Below are 23,239 nucleotides of genomic sequence, written 5' to 3'. Positions count from 1 at the left end.
TTCTTTCCAAACGTAGAAGTGGGTAGGAGTTTGGTGTGGTGTCAAAAATGTGATCATTAAGCCTTTAAAGTATTTGTTTCTGTTTGAACAGCTGGCCAGGAGGAGATCCTCCTTACATACCAACCTGTTGTGCAGCAGGAAGGCACGTAAATTACTCTTATTTTTACTTTTTACTCAACTTTTTCAGTTATTTCTATAAAATATGAATCATTAAATCACCTGACAGCATTTGAGGTGCTTTTCCCCCAAACAGCTTCCAGTCGGGAACTCAGACGATGCTACAAATATGCAAAGAATCGTCTCATTTTACATTTTTCTACTATAATACTATTTGTGTCTTCAATAATTTATTTTAGCTTATTGTACAAGAGAATATTTCGATTTTTCTTTTACACAGAAACAGAAAACTCAATTGGATTTTAACTAATTTATTAGTTAAATTAGTTAACTAATAAATTAGAAAACAAAGAATAAAAGAATATTCTTTGAAGAAAAGAAAACAAAGAATTTGTTTTCTTTTAATAAGAAAACAAATTAAAAGAAATGAGAATAGATTGAACATCTTTTTTTCTTCCGAGCCCAAAATAATTTTCAAACTGGATTTATTTGATTTAATAATGTGCAAAACAACTTTTAAGTTTTGGCTGTACAGCGATTTAAGATTTCATTACTTCTCTGTTTAGTTAAAATTATTGAAGCTGCAGGATCGGATTAAAGTGTAAAACGTTTTCTTGGTCCGGTTACATTGATCTCTCTTGTATTTTTACACTTAGAGTTTTTAAAGTATAATTTTTTGGTTATAACGACTAAATTTTATTTCATAAAACATCAGCAGTGAGTGAATTTATTTTGTGAAATGATAAAGATTTTGTCAGATTCAGCCCGTTTTCCTTTTTGAAATCAAACAAACGTCCTTCTTTTCACTTTTCCCAGTTAATTACACGCGGCCAGTCATCGTGCTCGGACCAATGAAGGATCGCGTCAATGATGACCTCATCTCTGAGTTTCCTGAAAAGTTTGGGTCCTGCGTCCCACGTGAGTTTCTTGATTTGTTTTAAGTCAATAATCTCTTAATATAGAGGGAAAAGTCTTAGTTCAGCTTTTAGTTTTAACGTGGAAAAAATGTTTTGTAATAAACGTAAAAATCTGCCAGTAGAACTAGTTTTTTAAAACAGTATTGAGGAATTATTTTGTATCTTTTCTCAAATGTAAAAGATATTCACACTAGAAACCTGACAAAATATAATTTAGATTTTGTGTTTGTGCAGCGTAACTTTTATATTTTTGCCTGATCTGAATCTGTGTGAATCCCGTTAGACACAACACGGCCACGGAGAGACTACGAGGTGGACGGCAGAGATTATCACTTCATGTCCTCGAGAGAGCTGATGGAGCGAGAGATTCAGGAACACAAGTTCATCGAGGCGGGGCAGTACAACAACCACCTCTACGGGACCAGCATACAGTCTGTCAGAGAGGTCGCCGACAAGGTGAGGCCCGCTGGCCGCGCGCCGGCAGGAGGGGCGCCGTGAAGGCGGCTGATTGTCGGACTCTTGCTCCCCTGCAGGGGAAACACTGCATCCTGGATGTTTCTGGGAATGCCATAAAGCGTCTCCAGATGGCGGGCCTCTACCCCATCGCCATCCTCCTTAGACCACGAAATGTCGACAACATCCTGTGAGTAGCAGAGGCACTGAATGACGACGCTTTTACGCTTTTGTTTTTTTAACAGAGAAAGTGTTTTGTTTTAGTTAGGACTGGACGATACGGCTGAAAAATGCATCACAGCATAACAATTGGTGGCATTTCTGTTTTAAATGTCAGAAATATTCAAAACTGGTGACACGACCTTTCCTGTTTCATCCAGTTTTCATTCCACGCTGTTGTTTTTTTATTTTTACGCAATAAAGGGAAACCTTAAAGTGCTGCTGGGCAAGTTACTAAATCATTAGTTCATTGCTAGGTAACCATAAGTCGTTGCTAGGTAACCATAAGTCATTGCTAGGTAACCATAAGTCGTTGCTTGGTAACCATAAGTCATTGCTAGGTAACCATAAGTCGTTGCTAGGTAACCATGAGTTACTCAGAAGGTTTTTGCTAGGTAACCATAAGTCATTCTTAGGTAACCATGAGTTACTCAGAAGGTTGTTGCTAGGTAACCATAAGTCGTTGTTAGGTAACCATAAGATACTTAGAAGGTTGTTGCTAGGTAACCAGAGGGTGAGAGAGTCACTTGATTCCACCTTACTTATTGTACTTATTGTAGTTTACTAAAACTAATAATATAACAACTGAAATTTTAGAAAACATTTTTTGTAGAATGAAATAAATACGAACAATAATTAACTAACTGGAACTGTGCCGTGGATTACATTTATAAAACTAAAACATACTGAAATTATAGATGCAACATCCTTTGTTTGTGTGTTTATGAATCTATTTATTAGCATTTTGAAAATTTTCACAATATGTTTTTCTGTATAGAAATATACTGCAGATTTTCTGCACCACATTCCTTCTTGTTTACAACCTCAGGTTGAGTTTAGTTCGACGCCTACACGTAAAAGTAAAATCATGTTTTCAACGTTTGCTCTCTGCAGAGAGATGAACAAGCGTTTGACAGAGGAACAGGCGAGGAAGGCCTTCGACAGAGGCATCAAACTGGAGCAGGAGTTTGCAGAGTTCTTCACCGGTTAGTCAACTTACACACACACATAAAAAACAATAATATGAATATGACTTTTTATTTAAGACTTGTAATTTTTCTCATCTTTTCCCTGAATTTATTCCTTTCTGCATTTGCCTTTTCGTTTGGTTGATGTAACCGATTGTAGAGTTACATTCAGTGGGCACTGCGTTGTTACCTAGCAACCCCAGTTGATCTCCATAACATTTTGTCAGCTGGTTTTACCGCTGTATGTGCTGTGCAATGGCTGCTGGAAAAGACAAGTGTTCTTTCTTGACTTGCTGTTCAGAAACTACATGCTGCACTTTTGTTGGTTGTGCAGTAGGCTCCACTTCTGCTTTTCAAAGATGTATGGTTGTATAATTGCGCATTTGATTGCAAGTTATTTTTACATGCGAGTGTAAACTTTGAGTTTGGGGGGCGGGGCGTGGATTTAAAGTCACAAGAAACCATAAAACAAAATAGGAAGAACTGACTAAAATTTCATTATCTAAGAATTACTTTGTTCAAAAAATAGGGAGAACATGTTTAGTGATTTATTTTATTTATTTTCTGCTCCTTCCTGCTCAGAAACAACCTGTACTTTGTTTGTAACCCACTGATCTCTCTGTGTTCGTCTCTCCTGCAGCAATAGTCCACGGCTCTTCTTTAGAGGAGATTTACTCGCAGGTGAAGCAAATCATCGAGGAGCAGTCGGGTCCGTACATCTGGGTGACCACCAAGGAGCGACTCTGAACAAACACACACATCCATGCACACACATTGCTGTCTCTGCACTTCCCACTTGATTTTATTTTTTTCTACTATCAGCCTGCTTCCTCTGTTTTGCATTGCTGCACACACGTGTTTCCACACAAGCACACGATGTCGGCGGCCGGGCGGACGCGGCGCGGCCGGGACTGTCTGGGACGGCTCCTTCCTGCAGCGGGAGGACCTCGGGTCGGTCCGGCAGCCTCCGGGTGGATCTTCCTTCAGCTTGGTTCCTTAATGTTTAAGGAGTTGGTTCAAATCAAGGCAACTTGCACCATGATCTGATTTATTTCACTACTGTTCTTCTTATTGTTGTTGTCGTTGTTGTTTTCATATTAACAAAGAGTAATGCATTCATGTATCGGTTTGTAATGATAATATTGTCACCAAGAGGCAGACTTTTGCACGCTGTAGCTTTAAGAGCATGTTTTTGGGACAAAAATCTTGATCTAACTCCCTGTCTGTCTTTCTGTCTGTCATTCCACATGGCATCGGGTATTTTTAGAGTTTCTTTGTCTTTTTTTACATTTTTCATCCCTCCGCATCCTCATTTTCTCTTCCTACACTCTAAAATCCTTATATAGGAGGTGAAAATATTTATTGTAATTCTACCTTCCCCCGCCCTGCGTTTCATCATCACACTGCAAAAAACCCCAATAATTTTACCAGGTAATTTTGGTCTAGTTTCCAGTGTAAATATCTTGGTAAACTAAAAATAAGACAAAACTAACTTATAAGTGACTTATCAGCAAGAAACGGGAGCTTATTTAACTAAACGATTCCTTGATATTGATGAAAAAGTTCTAGTTCCACTGGCAGATTGTTTCACTTGTAGCAAAGTACCGTTACCTAGCAACGCCAGCCAAGCCCGGCCCGTCACCTAGCAACGCCAGCCAAGCTCAGCCCGTCACCTAGCAACGCCAGCCAAGCCCAGCCCGTCACCTAGCAACCCAGTTCCAGTCCCACTGAGCGATTCTTTCACTTATAACGACATTTTTCCAAAGTTCCAAAGTTTTCCAAAGCTACAAGGATAACAGAAAGAAAGTATTATAAGTGAAATAATCCGCCACTGTAACTTGTAGTTTTTCATCAATATTAAGGAATTATTTAGTTAAAACAAGCTAAGTTTTGTCTTATTTCAAGTGTACTAAGAAACTAGACAAAAATACTTTAAAGATTTTGTGTTTTTGCAGTGCAAAAGCCAAAGTGTTGAGAAGCTACTGTTTATGGATGTAGCATGAAAAATATTCATAATCACTTCATAGATTTCTGATCACCTTAATTTTAAATGTAACAATTATATTTCCTTCATGCAATATAGAGAATTATATCAAAGTTTTGTAAGCGTCAAAATATATTTGAAGCTTTGGGTTCATATCTTTTGCTAAAATATTAATATGGAAACTAATTCAAACTAGAAACCTGACCATAATTTTCACCTCAATGCGAATATTTCCAGCAGCTTAATGAGCAAAAACATGAACTATGTTTGTAGTAAAAACAGTCATAATTTGTGTTTTTAAATATAGTTCTTAAATATTCTGAAAAGACAATCAAAAGCCTTTGCTTTGCTGCCGTATTTGGGAGATTTTACTCGATATTGGAGTATTGGGATGGGAAATTTGTTCTTCTAAATCAGGGGTGTCCAAAGGGTGCCGCAGGGGCCATTTGTGGCCCTTCGACTGATTTTTTGTGGTCCTCAACAGTAGTTAAAAAAACAATACAAATTTGCTTAAACTTTATTTTAATCTACATTAAAAATTATTTACATAATTCGGAATGGAAAATGGTAAATACTGCACAAAGTATTCATGTTTTTACAGTGAAGCTTGTGCAATAAGTAGAGCCAGGCTGACTTTGGGGCACAAAATTTGACTTTTATTCAATTTATTAAACTCAACTAAACATTTTGAAAGTAAATAACTCAAATCCTGTTTTTATAACTGAGATCTAATTTGTTCAGCCCAAATTTAAAAACTAGCTGATTTAATACAGCAAAATTATTTTTTTATTGTTTTGATAATAAAAATAAACATGAATTTTCTTCAATTAAATAATAACGTGGACACGTTTATTTGGTTGATTTTTCTTGGCCCACAAGTACTTTTGACTGGACAGAAAGTTTGGACACCCCAGAGCTAAATGTGTTGGTATGTTTTCCACTCGCCATGCTTAGTCAGTAAATTTGCAGAGTTGGAAGGAAATTTGAATAAAACATAATAAAATCGGATCAATCTGACTTTTTAGCAGCTCAGAGAAAACATTACATTTTAAATAAGAAGAAATTTTATTATTTTTAAAACGCTGTAAAAGCGATTCTGTCCAGTAATTCCAGGATTTCTCCTTTTTCTGCCTTTACCTCAGACTTCTGTCTCCTACACGCTCTTTGACCTTTGACCTTAAGCAGTGTAACGCCTCCTTCATCATCATCATTGTGACTCCTTCCCTCTAAATGTAGTTGCACTAACGAGGGCTGATTTCCTAAAGCGTCTTGTGTGACGCGTCTTTCTGTTATGAAGGAGATTTTGGTGAAGGTTTTTATTTTTACACATTTTTAGTAAACAAAGATATCAGACAGAGTGTTGGGGCCATGCTAAGAAAATAAAAAATAATAAAGTTAAAAGAATAAAGTTTAAGTTATATGAAAATAATGTTGCAGTATTATGAGGTAGTTGTAATATTACGACTTTATTCTTGTAGTTTTATTATGAAAATAATTTATATTAAGTTGCATTAATAAAGTCATAAGTTGAAACGAGAATAAAATCAAAATATGAGGATAAAGTCATAATGAAAACAATTTTATCGCATTATTTTTTATTTTATTTTTGTACAACTGTATTTTGGTAATATTGCAATTTTATTCTTGTAGTTTTATAATGAGAATAAAGTAAAATTAAGTCGTATCTATGAAGTAAAAATAATGAGAATAAAGTTTTAAAATATAATAAAGTTGTAATATTACGAATATTACTTCATTATATTATTTTAAGTTTACTCTTGTGCTACTTTATTCTCGTAATTTTATGACAAGAATAAAATAAGTTGTGCTAATAACTATAAAGTCGTGTTAAAGTCGAGATAAGATGAAGTTTTGATATTATGACTTTATTCTCATATCACTACAACCTTTTTCTTATAATTGTATTTTTTTCTACGTCTGGTCCTAACACTTTGTCATAAATCCACTGTACGTTTTTTTTATTTGTATTTTTTATTTTTGACTGGCTGTGTGACGTCAGCACCACCTGCTTCGTTTCTCTCCTCTATAAAAACCAGCCGCAGCTTTAATTTCCCTGTCGTCACGGAAACCGAACCTGCAGCCGCATCGTGACAGGCCGATAACAATAACCCGACGATCAGCTGCTGCTTGACGACAGAAACTCGAGATGCTTTTGATGACGCAGCCCTTGCTCGTATGGACCTCGTCAGCCACCGTCTCCCCTTAATCCACGTTAATCCCTCAAGGCGACTCCTCCAAGCTGACTGGAGGACGGAGGCGTACAGAGAGGCCCTTCTTTCAGCGGCGGCGCCCTGAAAACGCAGAAACTTTCACCTCGTTTTGAGAGCTTTAACGTTTCCTCTGTTCTCCTGGATTTACGTTTCCTTGTTAATCCCAGTAGATTATTTGTAACCGTCGGCTGAGAGAACGGGAACCTCCGTACGGCTCTGGCTGCGTGTTTCAGCCGGGGGGACTGTGCCACTGTTTGTTAGCGTAAAGCACCGATGCAAAGAATCGATTAAAGAGATGTATCTATATCTAACATAATATAATATTTATCCCTGCTCTAACTGCCTATTTTGGTACAAAAATAAATAAAAGGCTTTATTGAGCTTTACTGCAGTCCCTTTAACTGTGACAAGAGACGACTTTTCTTTCCTTTTTCTCTGTCAAATGCATAAAAATGTTTATATTTTCCTTTCATTTCACATCTACTGTGCATTTATAGTGATATTTTGAATGACAGCAAACTTTTTGGTGGTAAATCAGTTGAAAATTTGCAGTTTTTTCATCCAAAGTGCGGCTCGGCGGCCATTTGTGAATAATTTTCAAAAATTCATTTAAAAAATGATAAAAATTTAGCCGATAGATGGGTTATAAACGATGTTTATTCAGAGATTTTTACGGAAATGATGCACCAAAATCAGGTTTTATTTAATCTACCAGCCTTGACTAAATATAACAAACGTTTTTAAACAAAGGGACCGAATCCTGTTCCTCTTACTGAAAATAAATTTGTTCCATCGAGTCGAAGAGAAACTGAAAACGATGCTTTTCTTTTAAAACAGAAAACGTGCCAAATCTACGACGGCACGTTGTAGATTTATTTAAAAAAAATTAAAGTAGTAAATGTCCACTAAATCTCAGAAATTTTCTACAAAAAACTTTTTCAAATGTTGACAATTTTCAAGTCAGAAAATTCTACATTTTTTTCCAGAAAATTTCTGAGATTAGTTTCAATTTATGAGTTTTTTGGTGGAAATTTACGACTTTTCTGAAATAAAGTAAATTTAGCTACATTATTTGCTTGATTTTAGGTTCGGTTTTTTAGGCGTCCGATTACTTTTGGTTCAACAATTTTGGCCCAAAAAGTTTGCACACCCCTGATCGAACACAAAATTCAGTCAGTAAAACCTGCAGGTAAATAAATACGTTTAAAAAGCTGCACTTATCGGCCACTTTATGATATTTTAAATTAATTCTCTGTGACATCGATTCAACAAGAGCATTAAAAACATTGATTCTCCGTGAAACGCTGCTGAAAATGTTGCTAAGGGGTTCATGAAGGAGCGATGTGGTGATGACTTCCTGAAGTTTCTGAGTTTCAGAAACGGCAAGAGTTTCTTAAAGAGACAGAGGCCCAATTTCAAGGACTGAAACTGTAAAACATTTTTTTAGTCATACCTGCTATATAAGTAGCATTTCTATGACCGCTGAAGTCGACATTGTTACTTTTCTATGTGGCTGTAAAATAAGAAACGTCATCTTTAGCGCTAAACTAGTTACAAATGGCATCTTATTGTCTTAAATGGCAAATTATGTAAATGATGGTACAGGTCACTTGTATAATAACTTTTTTTAAAGATGCTAGGATACCAAAACAAAACATGTACATTTTGCTTTTGTATAAAATTCTTAGATAAAGAGATTTTGAGTATTTTAAGCTCCTTTTAGAGCGATTTGTTTTGGGGCCTCCTGTCACTTTAAAGTTTACACTCTTCACGTAAAACTGGCTGCAAATAGATGGGGAATTATTCAACCGTTCATATTTGAAAAGCAGAAGTGGAGCCTCCTGCACAACCGCCAAGAATGCAGAAAGTGGTTTCTGGATGGTAAGTTAATGAAACGCTTGTCTTTTCCAGCAGCCATTGTACGGCTGATCAAACGTGCTGGAGCTCAGCTTGGGTTGCTAAGTAACGACGCAGGAGCCGTGGAATATTTGTGACGTTACATTCAGAAGGTTTTTGAAATGAATTATTTACCAAAAACATTAACTTATTGCCAAAAAAACATCTGGGTGTTGTTCTTTTAAGCACGTGGTTCGTTTTTAGGAGCAGTAGAAACCAAATAAGTACAAAAACAAACGTGTGAACTTTGCGTCATAGGTTCCCTTTAAACAGAAGTTGTCAGCTGTCAGTGTCTTTGTACCTCGACGCCTGTCTGCTGTCAGCAACCACAGTGAGACTTTCGGCCTTTGACATGTCCAAGGTTCGCGTTATCACGCCTTCAGGTCGCTGAGTTCCTGCGTTCAAATGTCCAACTATCCGGTAAAGAGGGCGAAATATCCGGCCGTAAACTGATGTCAGAAATGTGTTGTTTTATTCAACTTCAGGGTGCGAAGAAAAAGCAGCTTTTTATTATTATATAGATCTCATTGTGGCTAATTTAACTCCTTTATTGCAGCAGAAGAACGAGGGATGCTCATGTGAGGACAGTTAGGAGGGTTTTATTTTTGGAGCACATCAGCTGATTTACACTTTAGCTGTCATGTCTGCCTCACATGACCAGAACTGCTGCTGTAAACTTTAAACTCGTGGTTTTTTTATATAACTTATTTCTGAAGATTTTTGGAGCTAAAATGTTTCTTTTATTATTTTTTTAAACAAAGTTGCAGCTATGACTTCCTGATCCCCAGGAAAAATGTGGAAGTCTGGACAAACTGCTTTTATGATCTTCAGGCTTTTAATGCAACGTGATCTAAGCGTTTGTGTAATTTCTAATGATTTCTTAACTCCATTATTCATAATTGTCCAGTTTCCTGCTGAGAATATGATGACATTGTTTCTGTGAGGCTAAAATCTATTTCTCTTATCCTTGTCTATAATAGAGAAACAGTGTAATGGATTCTTTATGTATATTTTAATATCAGGGACTTTTATTTTAGATAAAAATCTGGTTTTCACTACAAGGTAACAAAAATATCTGGTCTTCCAAAATCAATCCTGAACTTCTATGGCGGGTTTCTGAGTCTGATTACCAAAATCCTGCAAAACAAAACCTCAAATCTGAGCAAGTGACTGTAGACAGTAATTAACTGCAGTTAATTGTTAGGGTCGGGTAGGGTTAACGTGTCTTTTATTAGTTTTCTCTTCTCAAGTTAAATTCTGACTTTTTTTAAATCAACATTTGACAGGAGAGGATTGGAGCCACAGAAAAACAAAACAGTCTGACCTAATCTCAGATTTTAATCTTCTGAGATCAAAAATCGTATTTTCCACGTTTTTATTATTTTTTTTTTTTTTACCAGAGGCAACAATATGTGCAGATTATTTCTGAAAGTCACATAAACTGAAAAGATAAAAGCGTTTTGTACAGAAAACAGAGTCAAACATCCCGGACATGTTGGCAGGTAAACAGTTTTCCGTCGAGTCGGGCACCAACATCATCCTCACTGTGCTGGATTAAATCCGTCCTTTGCCACATCCTTAATGGAAAAACACCACCAGGAGAGGCGGGCGGGCAGGTGAAGCGGGCCGGGCTGTAACAGAGCCTCTCTGTCCGGCCTCTGGCCTGCAGCCAGGCCGCCGCGCCGCGATGGGCAGGAAAACGTGAAGCCGTTTGCTGCGCCTCTTAAACGGAGCTGTAAACATTCCCGGAACTGCTGGTTCTGTTGCTGGAGACTTGGGTTGTAAACCTGCGAAATCACAGCGCTGACCCGGTTTGACTGCAGGACTTTAAGTAGAACACCGGAGATAAAAAACGGACTTTGATTCTGGAGCGAACATATAAAGTGGAGAAGCGCAGAAAGGGGTTCAGTGAAACCCGGAGGAAGCAAAGCAAAAACCATGACAACGTGGAAGATAGTAGGAGCTCTGCTGCTGCTGCTGCTGCTGCCTGCAGGTAAGAGCTGCTAAAACACGAATTAAACACACTGCGCTGCAAAAACACCTGATATCACCGACTATCTGGTTTCTAATGCAAATATCAGATCACAAAGATTCATTACAAGTAACTTTTCAGCGAGATATATGAGCTTGTTTTAAGTAAATAATTAATATTAATAAAAATGTATTAACTCTACTGTTATTTCACTTATGACAAAAAACATTTCCTGTGTTAGAAGTGTAATAATAACTCATCAATATTTAGAAATTATTGAAAACAAGCTCCTGTGTCTTGCTGAAAAGTTCATTATGTCAGTTTTGTCTAATTTCAAGTTTACTGAGATATTTGCACTAGAGACCAGAAAACTTGGTGAGGTTTGATATTTTTACAGGATTGATAACTTGGCCAACATCACTGCAAAAAACACCAAATATGACAAAGTATCTGGTTTCTAATGCAAAAATCTTAGTGAACTTAATGACAAAAAATAACTCACGAGTAACTTTTCAGCAAGATTTAGCAGCTTGTTTTAAGTAAATAATTCCTTAATATTAATAAAAACGTACCAACTCCACTGGTATCTCACTTACAGCAAATATTTCCTGCTATAAGTTAAATAAAAATGTTCCAGTGGAACTACTTCATCAGTATGAATGTTAAAAAGTCAATATCATCAGTATTGTTAAAAAGTTAATTCAAAGTTATTTTGTCTTATTTAAAGTTCACTAAGATATTTGCACTAGAAACTAGACAAAATGCTAGTTTTGTGATTTTGTGTTTTTGCAGTGTAACATACACAGCAGAAATGCTGATTTTTTTTTCCCATATTCAGAGTTAATAACATAAAAATTCAGCATTGAAAAGAAGCCAAGCAGCCTCTGCAACAGCTCTACGTTTCCAAGTCCTTTCCTAACCTGCTCAGGTACAGAGTAATAATATCCTTATCAGTGTTTTGCCAGCGGACCATCAGATGGTGCACCGTCTCAGAGCCGGAGCAAACGAAATGCCAGGCCATGAGCAAGGCTTTCTCCCAAGTCTCCATCCGGCCCTCCATCAGCTGCATCAACGGCCCAGCCGTCCAGGGCTGCATTCAGAAACTACAGGTGGGATTTTAGCTGCTACGAAACAATAATTTACTATTTATGACACAAAACACGGCGCAAACCAAATTATTCTGGTCTAGTTTCCAGTGTAAATACCTTAGTTCACTTGAAATAAGATAAAACTAACTTACAGGTAAGTTTTCAGCAACATGAAGGAGCTTGTTTCAAGTCAATAATTCCTTCTTATTGATGAGAAATGACCAGTTTCACTGATTACTAACATGGAAAAATGTCTTCTTACAAGTGAAAGAACCTTCCACTGGAACTAGAACTGGGTTGCTAGGTAACGGGCTGAGCTTGGCTGGGGTTGCTAGGAAACGGAGCTTTAAAATAACTGAAATAATCTGCCGACTAGAACTTTTTCATCAGTGTTAAGGAATTTTTGACTTAATATTAATGAAAAAGTACCAGTTCCACAGGCCGATTATTTTACTGAAAACAAGGTAAAAATAATCTACCAGAAAAACTTATACCTTTAAAATAAATATCAAGGAATTTTTTCCTTAAAACAAGCTCAAATGTATTTAGTTACTTGTAAGTTAGTTTTATTTCAAAGGTACGAAGACATTTGCACTAGAAATTAAGGCAAAATTACTTGGTTGTTTTGCAGTGAAATAATCCGTTAGATTAAAAAGTCAGGATTAATATCAGGTAGCGGTCAAGTTCAAGTAAAGCTGGAATAAACTGTAACTGTTTATTCACAAAACCTACTGTTGATGCTAAACAGTGTTCTTTTTCTGAGGGATGTGACGTTTTAGATTGTCTAAAGCTTAATAAGTACCAAAAATAGCAGAAGCAACAACAAATATTGTCTCTTATTATTTATTAATTGCCCAATTCTTCATTTTTCTCTTCTTTTTGCACTTAGACTCAAAACATTCCTATATATGCTGTTATGTCTCTCTGCAGAAAAAAGAAGTTGATGCCTTGTCCATGTCTGGCTCTGAGATCTACAATGCGATGAAGACTGCCACCTTCAAGATGGCCGCCAGTGAATCAAAGAATGGTGGTAAGACTCAGCTTCTTCATTCAAATGTGATTTGGTGAGATACAAAGTTTGCTTTTCAGTATTTCTCTTCCTGTCCTGCCCTAAAAACAGAATATACAAATTGTTATTACGGTAGTTCAACTTCTATGAATGTAAAACCTTAAAATATTATTGAGAAGTTAAAGCATTCAGGCTATTTTTTGTACTTATATCATTATAATGACTGATTGCTTTACATATCAGAAATGTACATTGTGTCTTGTTATCAGAAAATGGTAACACATTATATATGTGGAGATAACTTAATATCTGGAGTATTATCTGGGTGAGTTGTAAAATGTTGATGTATCTACATTGTTAGTTACATCACCTGTTATATCTGGATGGTAATCTCTGTATTGCATGTGGTACCTTTTGAAACCTTACTGTACTTTGACCATTAAGAAACTGTCAGTGCTCTGATGATAAGTCTGCAGAACTAAAGGTAAATGGTACCATACAGGTTCATGTAGAGGTCACAAATTACACATGTACACAAAACTTAATGTAAAAACAAAAAATTATAATTTCGCAATTGCCGTGTTTCCATAAAAAAAACAAAACGTAATTAAACTCACACTAGGTTTATTCAGCGATAAGTCATTAAAAAACATGTCTTACAACTACTTCTTGTTGTCTTCTTCGTGGGTTTCGCCAGTGGCAACATCCGGTTGTTGATCATGTGTCTTATGTGATTAAAAATAAAAAATCTGTTTCCATTGCTGTTTGGGAAAATGAACAAATTTCTATACGGTCAAAAAACCACCCCATCCTAGCAGAAAAACGAGATTTTTAATTGCTGTTTCCATTATGTAATTTTATTTTCGAAATATTAAATTGCGCAGTTACATATTCAATGGAAACGCAGCTTATATTCAGTTAACATAAGAAACAACAACACAATTTCGCTGTTTGCATTAAATAAGAAACGCAATTAAAACCACTTGAGAATAAGAAGTAAGTCAGTAAAAAAACATGCCGCCAACGTCCTCCAAGTACTTCCTGCTATTTTCTTCTTCGTGGGTTTCACCAGTGGCAACATCCGGTTCTGGATCACGTGTCTCGTGGCGCGTCAGAACTTTTTTGTTATCGAAAAACGAGTTTTATCGAGTTGCTTCCAAAATGTCAAACTCGCTGCTCGCTTCAGTTGTTCCGCTGTTGTTTCTCCAGATACCAGCTCCTACTACGCCGTTGCTGTGGTGAAGAAATCTAACTCCGCAATCAACATAAACAACCTGGCGGGGAAACGGAGCTGCCACACCGGGAAGGGGCGAACTGCTGGCTGGACCATGCCGCTGGGATACCTGATCGACCAGGGCTTCATGTCTGTGATGGGCTGCGACATTTCAAAGGGTAAGAAGTACAATTATTTTGGATGCATAAAGGATAAAGAGCGCATGAACAGAAAATGTTGTGAAACAACTGCTATTTAAAACATTCATTACTACTTTTAGTTGCTCGATTTTTTTATATGCAGACATGTTAAACAAATTATGTACCAGAATTTCTGCTCGTTTGAGAGGAAAATGGGATTTCTAATATTGACTTAAATAAAAATAAGGTTTGAGTCGATGATGTAGTTTTGTTGTTCTACAAAAATTACCAGAGATTCTTGTTTTTTATGTAGGGTAAATTTCACTGACGTCTCATTTGGCTTTGTTTGTGTGTTTTGTTCTTTTCTTATATTTATTTGTTCTTTTTTCATAGCAAATAGATCGTGGATACACTGCAACAACACAAAATCTTTGATATAGTTTATGGTGAAAATATCTTACAAAGTTTGAAATAAGACAAAACTAGCTTACATGTAACTTTACAGCAACATATAAGAGCTTGTTTTGAATAAATATAAGTGATATTCCCCATTGCAATTGTTGAAAAGCAGCCATTTTGAAAACTGCTGCAAAAATTTGACACTGCTTGCCACTTTTGCCTGTTTTCCCTGTCAAAGCTGAAAGATTAATATTTTTGAAAACCAATTTTGGCTACAAAAGTTTCATAATCCATTTTAATTATTATTCTTTCAGTTGTTTTACTTATTTTGGATATTAAAAATGTTTTCCAATTCCAGTGGTAAGAGTTAATTAGAAATTAAACATTTTTTGAAGGGGCGTACTTCCATTAATATGCCATCAGTAGTTGAAAATGGTCTCAAATGGACAATATTACTGTTTATCGCAATAAGTTCTGGGATAATTTATCATCCAGGAAAATTTGTTACAGTTATTAGCAAGTTATTAGTGAAAAGGTTTGCCACTGAACTAGTACGTTTCAGCAATACTAAGGAATTACTGACTTAAAACAAGCTCATATGTTTTACTGAAAAGTTACTTGTACTTGTTTTATTTCAATCTCACCAAGATATTTGGCTCAGAAACTAGAGAAAAAAACTTGGTGAGGTTTTGTGCGTTTGCAGCGTGAGGCCAAGTTAAGTGTTTTTTGCTTTTCTTTATGTTTCTCGTCAGGTGTGGCGAATTTCTTCGATGCCAGCTGCATCCCTGGAGCTAACGAGGCTAGTGACCCGGCGTCTCTGTGTCAGCTGTGCAAAGGAGATGGAAAAGGACAGCATAAATGTGAAATGAGCGAGCAAGAAATGTACTACGGCTACGAAGGAGCGTTCAGGTAGCACAGGCATTCATTTTATCAGTCAGACTTTATTCACAAAGCACCTTTTTAAAAGCCAGGTGTGATTAAAAAGTGCTTTACAGAGGTCAAAAGGAGAAAGAAAAACATAAAAAAAACAAGCATACAGACAACACTGCAAAAACACAAAATATTACCAAGTATTTTTGGTTTAGGTTCTAGTGCAAATATCTTAGAAATAAGACAAAACTAACTTACATGCAACTTTTAAGCAAGATATTGGAGCTTATCTGAAGTAAATAATCCCTTAGTATTGATGAAAAAGTGCTGGATTCACTGGCAGATTATTTCACTTATATCACTGCACCGTTACCTAGCAACCCCAGCCAAGCCCAGCTTGTAACCTAGCAACCGAGTTCTAGTTCCACTGGAAGATTAGTTCACGTTTAACATGGGACACAATGTCTTATTAAATAATCCACCACTGAACCATTTGAAAGAAGGCAGTTTAATTTTACATGTTTGACCAACATAGTCAACCTATTATTATTATTATTATTATTAATAATAATCATTTTCAGTTTCTTTATCATTTATTCTACATTGGATGTTATTTTTGTTGTACTGACAGAACAAATTAAAGTTGTTTTTGCATGTCTGATCAAGCTTGTGAAACTGTTGGTGTGTTTAAATGTGTCATACATGTGCAGAGTTATAAAATAAATTGGTAATTTAGTACATTTATGTTTGCTTTTAAAAAAATGAAACATCTTCAGTTAATTCAGCGGCATTTCTCTGTATCAGATCGATATCAGCTGATACTAAATCTAGATATCCGTATCGGTATCGGAAGTGAAAACGGTGCATCAGTTCACCCCTAAGAGCAACTATGGTGTTCAGTAAGGGTCAGTTTTAGATATATTGGAAGATGCCGTGTTAAATAAACTAGTTAGAGCATTTTGGTTCAACAAATACTTTCAGGAAGAGAAGATTTGTTTAAGTTCTCTTTAGTTTTTTCAGTGTTTTAGAAGAACGTGATGCAAATATGAATCTAAATGTTCGTTTCTAAATATGCTTGAACCTAAATATTTAAATTAAAAAGGAAAAATAAAATGAGGTCACTGTTTTAGGTGTTTCTAAAGAAGTAAAGGTGCAAAGATTTTTGAACATTTTGATTTTGCTGAGGTTTTCTGACAAAACTGCAATTTAAAAACAGAATCTGTTTGTTCTGATGTTTTCTCTAGATGTTTGGCTGAAGACGCTGGGCAGGTGGCTTTCATCAAACACGATACTGTTACAGAGAACACTGACGGTGAGGACTAAGACAAGCTTCTGAGTGTTTGTGATAAGTAAACTGGCTGAGCTGTTATTTGTGCTGCAGGTCACGGCCCGTCGTGGGCCCAATCCTTGTTATCGTCGGATTTTGAGCTGCTGTGCAGAGACGGGACCAGAGCTGCGGTCTCCCAGTGGAGTCGGTGCCATCTGGTTCGCGTCCCGTTTCGTGGCGTCGTGGTTAGCAATGACATCACTCCCTCTGTGGTTTTCAACATGCTAAATGAAGGCCTGGTACGTAAAAAGTCCCACAATCCAACTCAAATGTACCTAGCAACCCCAGAGAACTTCAGCACATTACCTAGCAACCCCAGAGAAGCTCAGCCTGTTACCTAGCAACCCCAGAGAACTTCAGCACATTACCTAGCAACCCCAGAGAAGCTCAGCTTGTTACCTAGCAACCCCAGAGAACTGAGCAGACCAAATTGTTATTATGTAAGAATCATTTTGTGTAGAAAAATGTAACGAACATGTTTTGTTTAGTCCGTAGGTCGACCCTGACCCGTTCAAGGTCACCTTTAAGAGAAACCCTTGTCTCTTTTTTTAGGCAAAGTCAGATTTCAACATGTTTTCTTCAGCGGGTTACGGTGGGGAAAATCTTCTGTTCTCTGACTTAACCACCAAGTTTGAAGTGATGGAGGCCGACGACCCGGTCAGGTGGATGAGCACCAACTATTACAACGTCAGGAAAGCCATGGACTGCACACCTCAAGGTGAGCTGCACCGCTAACACCTCATTTAAAGCTAAACAAGCTAATGCTAACGTTTCAAATAGCATAAAAAATCACAGTAATCCATTTAACTAGTTTATAACGTTTGTTACAAGAATGTTAACATGAATTTGTTTCCCACAAAACAAAAATGATAAAACCATAGAACACGTTACATTTACTCTGTTACTAGAGAAACTTTTTACTTGAGTAATTGTATCATGAAGTATCTCGACTCTAACTTAAGGAACAACTTTGTTTTAACCATAAACTCACCAGACACAGACACACACCTGTAGTTTTTGTACGTTTTACATGGAAATAAATTTATTTAGATACATTTTTCTTTTGCTGGATTTTGTAATTACGTTATTTATGTGACTTATTTTCATTTTGGTCCTTAAAATACCAAAATTTCCTCATAAATTCCTCATAAATTGTATAGTTTCTTTTGAACCGTAATAAATGAAATATTGACCAATGTGTAATGTTGGCACAATCTGATATTTACTGGTTTTCTCAGTTGCTGGCTGCATGATATTTTGTTACTTGTATTTTTGTGTTTTTAAAGCTCTTTGATTTGACTTGTTGCTGAAATTTGCTACACAAATAAACTCGATTGATTGATTGATAAGTTTATGTTTTGGTCCGTCTTGTTAACGCAGCACTTGAGAAGCTTTTTCACCAAATACTTTTTCACTCTTATTTGAGTAATTTCGTGGATGGCTACCAGTTTCTCGGTGCTCAACCTGCCGCCTCTGAGTGAAACAGAGCAGAAGGTAACTGAGGGTTTTTTGCAGACATCCCCTCTACCATTCGATGGTGTGTTTTGTCGAGCGGAGAGCAGCAGAAATGCGCCGATATGGGCGTCGCCTTTAAGAGCAAAAGCCTCACTCCCGCCGTCAACTGCATCCACGGCGCATCTCTGGCTGACTGCATGACCAAGATCAAAGTAACTATAACTACATCATATTTAGCCGTGCTGCTTGCATCTAAAGAATGCTGCAGCCTCCCATCTTCATAATGTTGCAGAACAACGAGGCGGACGCCATGACGTTGGATGGAGGGTACATTTACACGGCGGGTAAAAACTACGGCTTGGTTCCCGCTGCAGCCGAGAGTTACACAGGTAACAGAAACCAGACGCCATGTTTCCTCAGTCCGGCTCTCATGCGTCCCGTTTTCTCCTTTCTAGACGAGCGTGACGGCTCCTCATACTACGCAGTGGCAGTGGTGAAGAAAAGCAGGGACGACATCCGTAACCTTGACGACCTGCGTGACGGTCGCTCCTGTCACACCGGCTACGGTCGCACCGCAGGCTGGAACATCCCCGCGTCCGCGCTGATCGAGAGAGGACTGATCAGCCCGAAAGACTGCCAGGTTCCCCAAGGTCAGCGCAGGAGCGTCGATCGATTATATCGATTATATTGATTATATCGATTATATCAATACCGGTGTTGGATCCATACTTTATCCATTTGTTTTTGTATTTTAGTTTCTAGGGCTGAAACTATTAATCAGATTAATTGATTATTGAAATGCTGGTTTAGTAATTGATTATTGGCGTACAGAGTTGGGTAGGATCTAGTTACATTTACTTGAGTAACTCTTTTGAAAAATGTACTTTTTGGAGTATTTTTACTACGCTGTACTTTGAGTAGTTTCATTATAAGTATTTCTGCTCTTAATTGAGTAAAATTTCTGGATTTTCTTCCCACTGAGTGAAAAACAAACATGTTTTTACCAAAGATTCACCAGAAACACCTCATGTTTCTGTTAAAGTTTCATCGGTTTTTTTATTGAAAGAAACTGATTTGGAAAATTTTCCTTTCGCGTGATTTTATTTTATTTTATTTTTATGAATTATTGTAATTTTTGTTCTTAAAATAGCTACATTTCCACTCAAATTTACATTTTGATCCATCTGATGATGTAATTTTTAATATTAAGTGATTGATTATTTGATCAGTTACTTTTTACCAAATACTTTTTTACTTTTACTTGAGTTCAGTTTTTGGGTCATTAACCACCTCTGAGCTGAGAACAAAATAAATATGTTTACCCAAAACTTCTGTCAACAAATGTCAATTTTAGCTTCACTTGTTGTAAATTAGGCGAAATTCTTCATGGTAACTTGTTGCAGAGCAGATACAAAAAAAAAAATACATTATTTTGCATTTTTAACTGAAACATTTACAAATAGATTGTGGCGTCTCGGTGCTTTCAGCTTGGTGATTCTGTCAGACGGTACAAAACGTTTGAGCTGACATTAAAATCCTCATTTGGACTCAGATTCTGGTGACTCCGGTCCTGAACTGCCCTGCTCATCTCTGTGTTTTCTGCCTCCTCTGATTGGTAGCGGTGGGAGGATTCTTCGAGAAGAGCTGCGTTCCTGGCGCCAATCTGCACGGCTTCCCCAAGAACCTGTGTGATCTGTGTGTGGGAGACGACTCGGGCCAGAACAAATGTGAAAAAGGAAAAGATCGGTACGACGGTTACGACGGGGCGTTCAGGTACCGAAACCAATCCTGGTGTTTTTAACACTTCTTCAAATAATGTTTTGGTGTTTATGGAGCCCCCTAGAGGACATGGGGGGGAATTTATGTACTTTTCTCTCGCAATAATTTACTAGTTGTGTCATGAAACAGAGAGCTTTTCCGCTACGTTTTTATTTAAGGTGTAAAAACGGTAATTTTCTCACTCAGGTGTCTGGCTAGCGGCGACGGAGACGTGGCTTTTGTCAAGCATTCCACTGTCTTCCAAAACACCGACGGTGAGAAACCTTTCAGAAATCGTCTCGGAGGTTCTGACGGCTCCAGGAATTAACTCGACCGTCGTCGTTTCAGGTCATTCGTCGGAAAGCTGGGCTGCAGGTTTGCTTTCGACAGACTTCCAGCTGCTCTGCTCCAAGGGAACCAAAGCCGAGGTGTCCCAGTACCGGCTGTGCAACCTGGCCAGGGTTCCCTCTCACGCCGTCATGGTGCGACCAGAAACCAACATCCACGCCATCTACGGGCTGCTGGACCGCGCACAGGTCAGGACAGTCCACAGCTCAGTCAAAACGGCTAAAACTTTGACTTAAGTCTGGGACAACACGTATTATTTATAATAAAAATGAATCTTTCTCTAGAAACTGAGATTTGTCATTTCACTTTTTGAATTTACATTACAAAAATACACGAATCACAATGTTCCCACTAAACCAGAAATATAATTAAAATTACATGAATAAGTTTGTTCACGCGATGTGTCATGAAAAACTACTTCCTGTTGTCGTCTTCTTCATGGTTTCTGCCAGTAGTAACATCTGCTGTTAGATCATGTGACTTGTGTGATTTGGAAAAAAAAGTTTCCATCACAGTTTTGCGAAATAAAACCAATTTTGATACGGTCAAAAACTACCTCATCCTAGCACAAAACGAAAAATTTACTTTCAAAATGTCAAATTGCACAACACAACTGGTGTTACTGTACAGAAAGACTTTATGATTTAAACCAGACTTTAACGCTTCGGCAGTGATTCTGTGGTTCCTCCAGTTTCCTGCATTTCTTCCTTTGTCTCTGCAGACCCACTTCGGCAGCGACACCGGTTCTGGTTTCAAGATGTTCGACTCTCAGGGCTACGAAGGCTCAGACCTGATTTTCAAAGACTCCACTGTTCGCATCATCGGCGTTGGCGACAAAAAGACGTACCAGGAGTGGCTGGGTCAGGATTACATGAACTCGGTGGAGGACCTGGAGTGCAGCTCCTCCAGCACAGGTGAAATTATTTGGTTTTCTGAGAGAAACATTGATATTCAGACTTATTAGCAAAATTAATCAGACAGATTCTACTGTAATCCATGGATTCCATTTAAATTCTAGTTATGAAATGATGCAATCAAGTCGAGTTTATTAGTCTGTTTCTGAGGAAACCCTGCCAGTTGTATGGAGTCGCTTAGTTTGCTGCAGTCTTATAGCAGCAGAACTTATTGATTTTGCAGTTCTGAATTTTATAGATATTCCACATGCTAAGCTGGTTTTAACAGGGAGACGCCCTGATCCTTAGTAGGATCAATATTAACAGAAAAATAAGTAAATTTACGCCCCAAAAACTGATTTCTTTTTTTTTATTAATCTCAGAAATGTTCTAGAAAAAACAAAGAAATTTCAGAGTTTCAAAAGTTGAAAATTTGCAAGAACAAAAATCAGAAATTTTGAGATTAATCTCAGAAATGTTTGTGGGAAAAAATGTGGAAATTTCTGAGTTTTAAAAGTCAAAAAATTTCAAGAAATTTTTTTTGATTTTGGCATTGATCTCAGATATTTTACAAAAAAAAAGGATTGTTTTTATCTCCAAAAGTAAAAAAATAAAAATTACTAGAAAATATCAGAAATTTTGAGATTAATCTTAGAAATTTTCTCTAAAATATCTTAGAAATTCTAAATTTGATAAGTGGAAAATCTGCTAGAAAAAAACTCGTAAATGATTAGATTAATAATAAACCGATAATGAATTTACATATAAACCCCAAAGTGCTGATTAATCTTAGAAATTTTCCTCTCTTTTTTTCATTTTATAACTTTTTTAGCTCAGAAAAAGTTATGTTTGCCAGTCTATTAAAATAGCCCTCATATAAAAATGAAAATGTATATTTTCTGATTTTCGTTGCAGCCGTCTCGCTGCTGCTGCTGGTTGCGTTGCTCAGCCTCACGTTGACCAACGTCTGGATGTAACGCCGCAGCGACTCCAGATTCACCTCCACACCTGTGTTTCTTCTTCACACACATTATCCCACACTCTCAATCACCTCACCATCACTTCTCTTCCTCTTTTTCTTTCACTGCTTTTCAACTCGTTTGATTGCGGCCTAGTTAAATCACAGTTTGTAGCTTCAGGCTAGTTGCTTTCTAGAAACCCAATCCAGTTTGTTTGTGTGTTAATTTACAATCTGGGGACAGAAGAGCTGATTGGAGCAACACAGAGAAACGGAGCACATTGTGTTTGTTTGGCAGAGATTTGACAACATGTGAGAAGAAGACGGAGGGCGCCATTTTGTTTACGGAGGGTGGGTTGCCATATCAGTGCGTATGCTGCCACCTGTTACATTTACACAGGGCCTCGTCAAAAAGCTGATTTTTAAAGTTTACAAAGGCCACTTTAAATAGGTTACCATCATATTTACCTCAAAGGAAATTCACTAAAACTCAGCAAAAACTTTGGTTCAGTTATTATAAAAAAATGAAGCTTATTTCTCACTTCTTCTGACCAAAACAAACAAATCTTCATATGTTTCTTATTTTTGTTGCTCCATTTTATTTTGCTTTAAACTGCTGATTGTTGTGTATTTTCCTACAATGAAAGCTTTATTTTTATATGACGTTCAGGTGCCATATCAGTGTATATGTACTGACTCATGCTGTCAGACGTTGATGCATTCTCTTCCTTCTGATAGAGATTTATTTCTTTGTGAAATGATGAAACGTGTGACTAATATTTAGTTGCCAGGCCAGTGTGCCTGCATAAGTATTACTGCATTCAGCTGCTGCTGTTCTGTGCTTGTCTAAATTAAATAAACATGTAAGCGAAATGAACTGAGTCATGTAATTTATTCTTTAAAGTATTTGACATTTTCTCCAACTATGTCGCTGCTTTTCTTATTTTGCTGTTTTTTTAAATGTTTCCTTCTCATTTCCATTTTCTCCAAGTTTTATGCTGAATGTTTTTGCTAAATGTCTAAA

At 37.1% G+C, this 23,239-nt stretch overlaps 2 protein-coding genes across 14 annotated transcripts in view; both read left to right on the top strand.

Annotated features, from left to right (window-relative positions):
• Positions 1 to 7,275, top strand: part of LOC103463088 (discs large homolog 1-like protein) — a 122,137-nt gene extending 114,862 nt beyond the window's left edge. For all 13 annotated transcript variants that reach the window (XM_008406246.3, XM_017304455.2, XM_017304454.2 and 10 more), the window contains 6 exons: positions 92 to 142; positions 934 to 1,035; positions 1,318 to 1,490; positions 1,568 to 1,677; positions 2,601 to 2,692; positions 3,315 to 7,275. In XM_008406246.3, the coding sequence (XP_008404468.2) occupies positions 92 to 142; positions 934 to 1,035; positions 1,318 to 1,490; positions 1,568 to 1,677; positions 2,601 to 2,692; positions 3,315 to 3,421 (635 nt within the window). In that variant the 3' untranslated portion in view covers positions 3,422 to 7,275. The remainder of the gene's footprint in view (positions 1 to 91; positions 143 to 933; positions 1,036 to 1,317; positions 1,491 to 1,567; positions 1,678 to 2,600; positions 2,693 to 3,314) is intronic.
• A 2,885-nt stretch (positions 7,276 to 10,160) lies between these two features.
• meltf (melanotransferrin) lies at positions 10,161 to 23,088 on the top strand. The gene is made up of 16 exons (XM_081606042.1): positions 10,161 to 10,778; positions 11,712 to 11,866; positions 12,776 to 12,875; positions 14,064 to 14,246; positions 15,359 to 15,515; positions 16,721 to 16,788; positions 16,858 to 17,042; positions 17,356 to 17,521; positions 18,319 to 18,470; positions 18,551 to 18,647; positions 18,714 to 18,908; positions 19,878 to 20,031; positions 20,224 to 20,291; positions 20,365 to 20,552; positions 21,086 to 21,278; positions 22,173 to 23,088. Exons 1-16 carry the CDS (start codon positions 10,724 to 10,726, stop codon positions 22,232 to 22,234), a joined length of 2,178 nt encoding a protein of 725 aa, XP_081462168.1. The 5' UTR covers positions 10,161 to 10,723; the 3' UTR covers positions 22,235 to 23,088.
• The last annotated feature ends 151 nt before the right edge of the window (positions 23,089 to 23,239 follow it).

The sequence above is a fragment of the Poecilia reticulata genome, chromosome 4, assembly GCF_904066995.2.
Source record: "Poecilia reticulata chromosome 4, P_reticulata-male-v2, whole genome shotgun sequence".
NCBI classification, from domain to species: domain Eukaryota; kingdom Metazoa; phylum Chordata; class Actinopteri; order Cyprinodontiformes; family Poeciliidae; genus Poecilia; species Poecilia reticulata.
Note: the sequence above shows the minus strand (reverse complement) of the source record. Positions and strands in the feature narration are given on the sequence as shown.

What these genes read in the sequence shown, in the direction of transcription:
- meltf (XM_081606042.1), top strand. Translation starts at nt 10,724, where the DNA reads ATGACAACGTGGAAGATAGTAGGAGCTCTGCTGCTGCTGCTGCTGCTG. An exon ending in GGCTACGAAGGAGCGTTCAG is followed by an intron (nt 15,516 to 16,720) that starts GTAGCACAGGCA and finishes TGTTTTCTCTAG; the next exon opens with ATGTTTGGCTGAAGACGCTG. An exon ending in TGTTACAGAGAACACTGACG is followed by an intron (nt 16,789 to 16,857) that starts GTGAGGACTAAG and finishes TTTGTGCTGCAG; the next exon opens with GTCACGGCCCGTCGTGGGCC.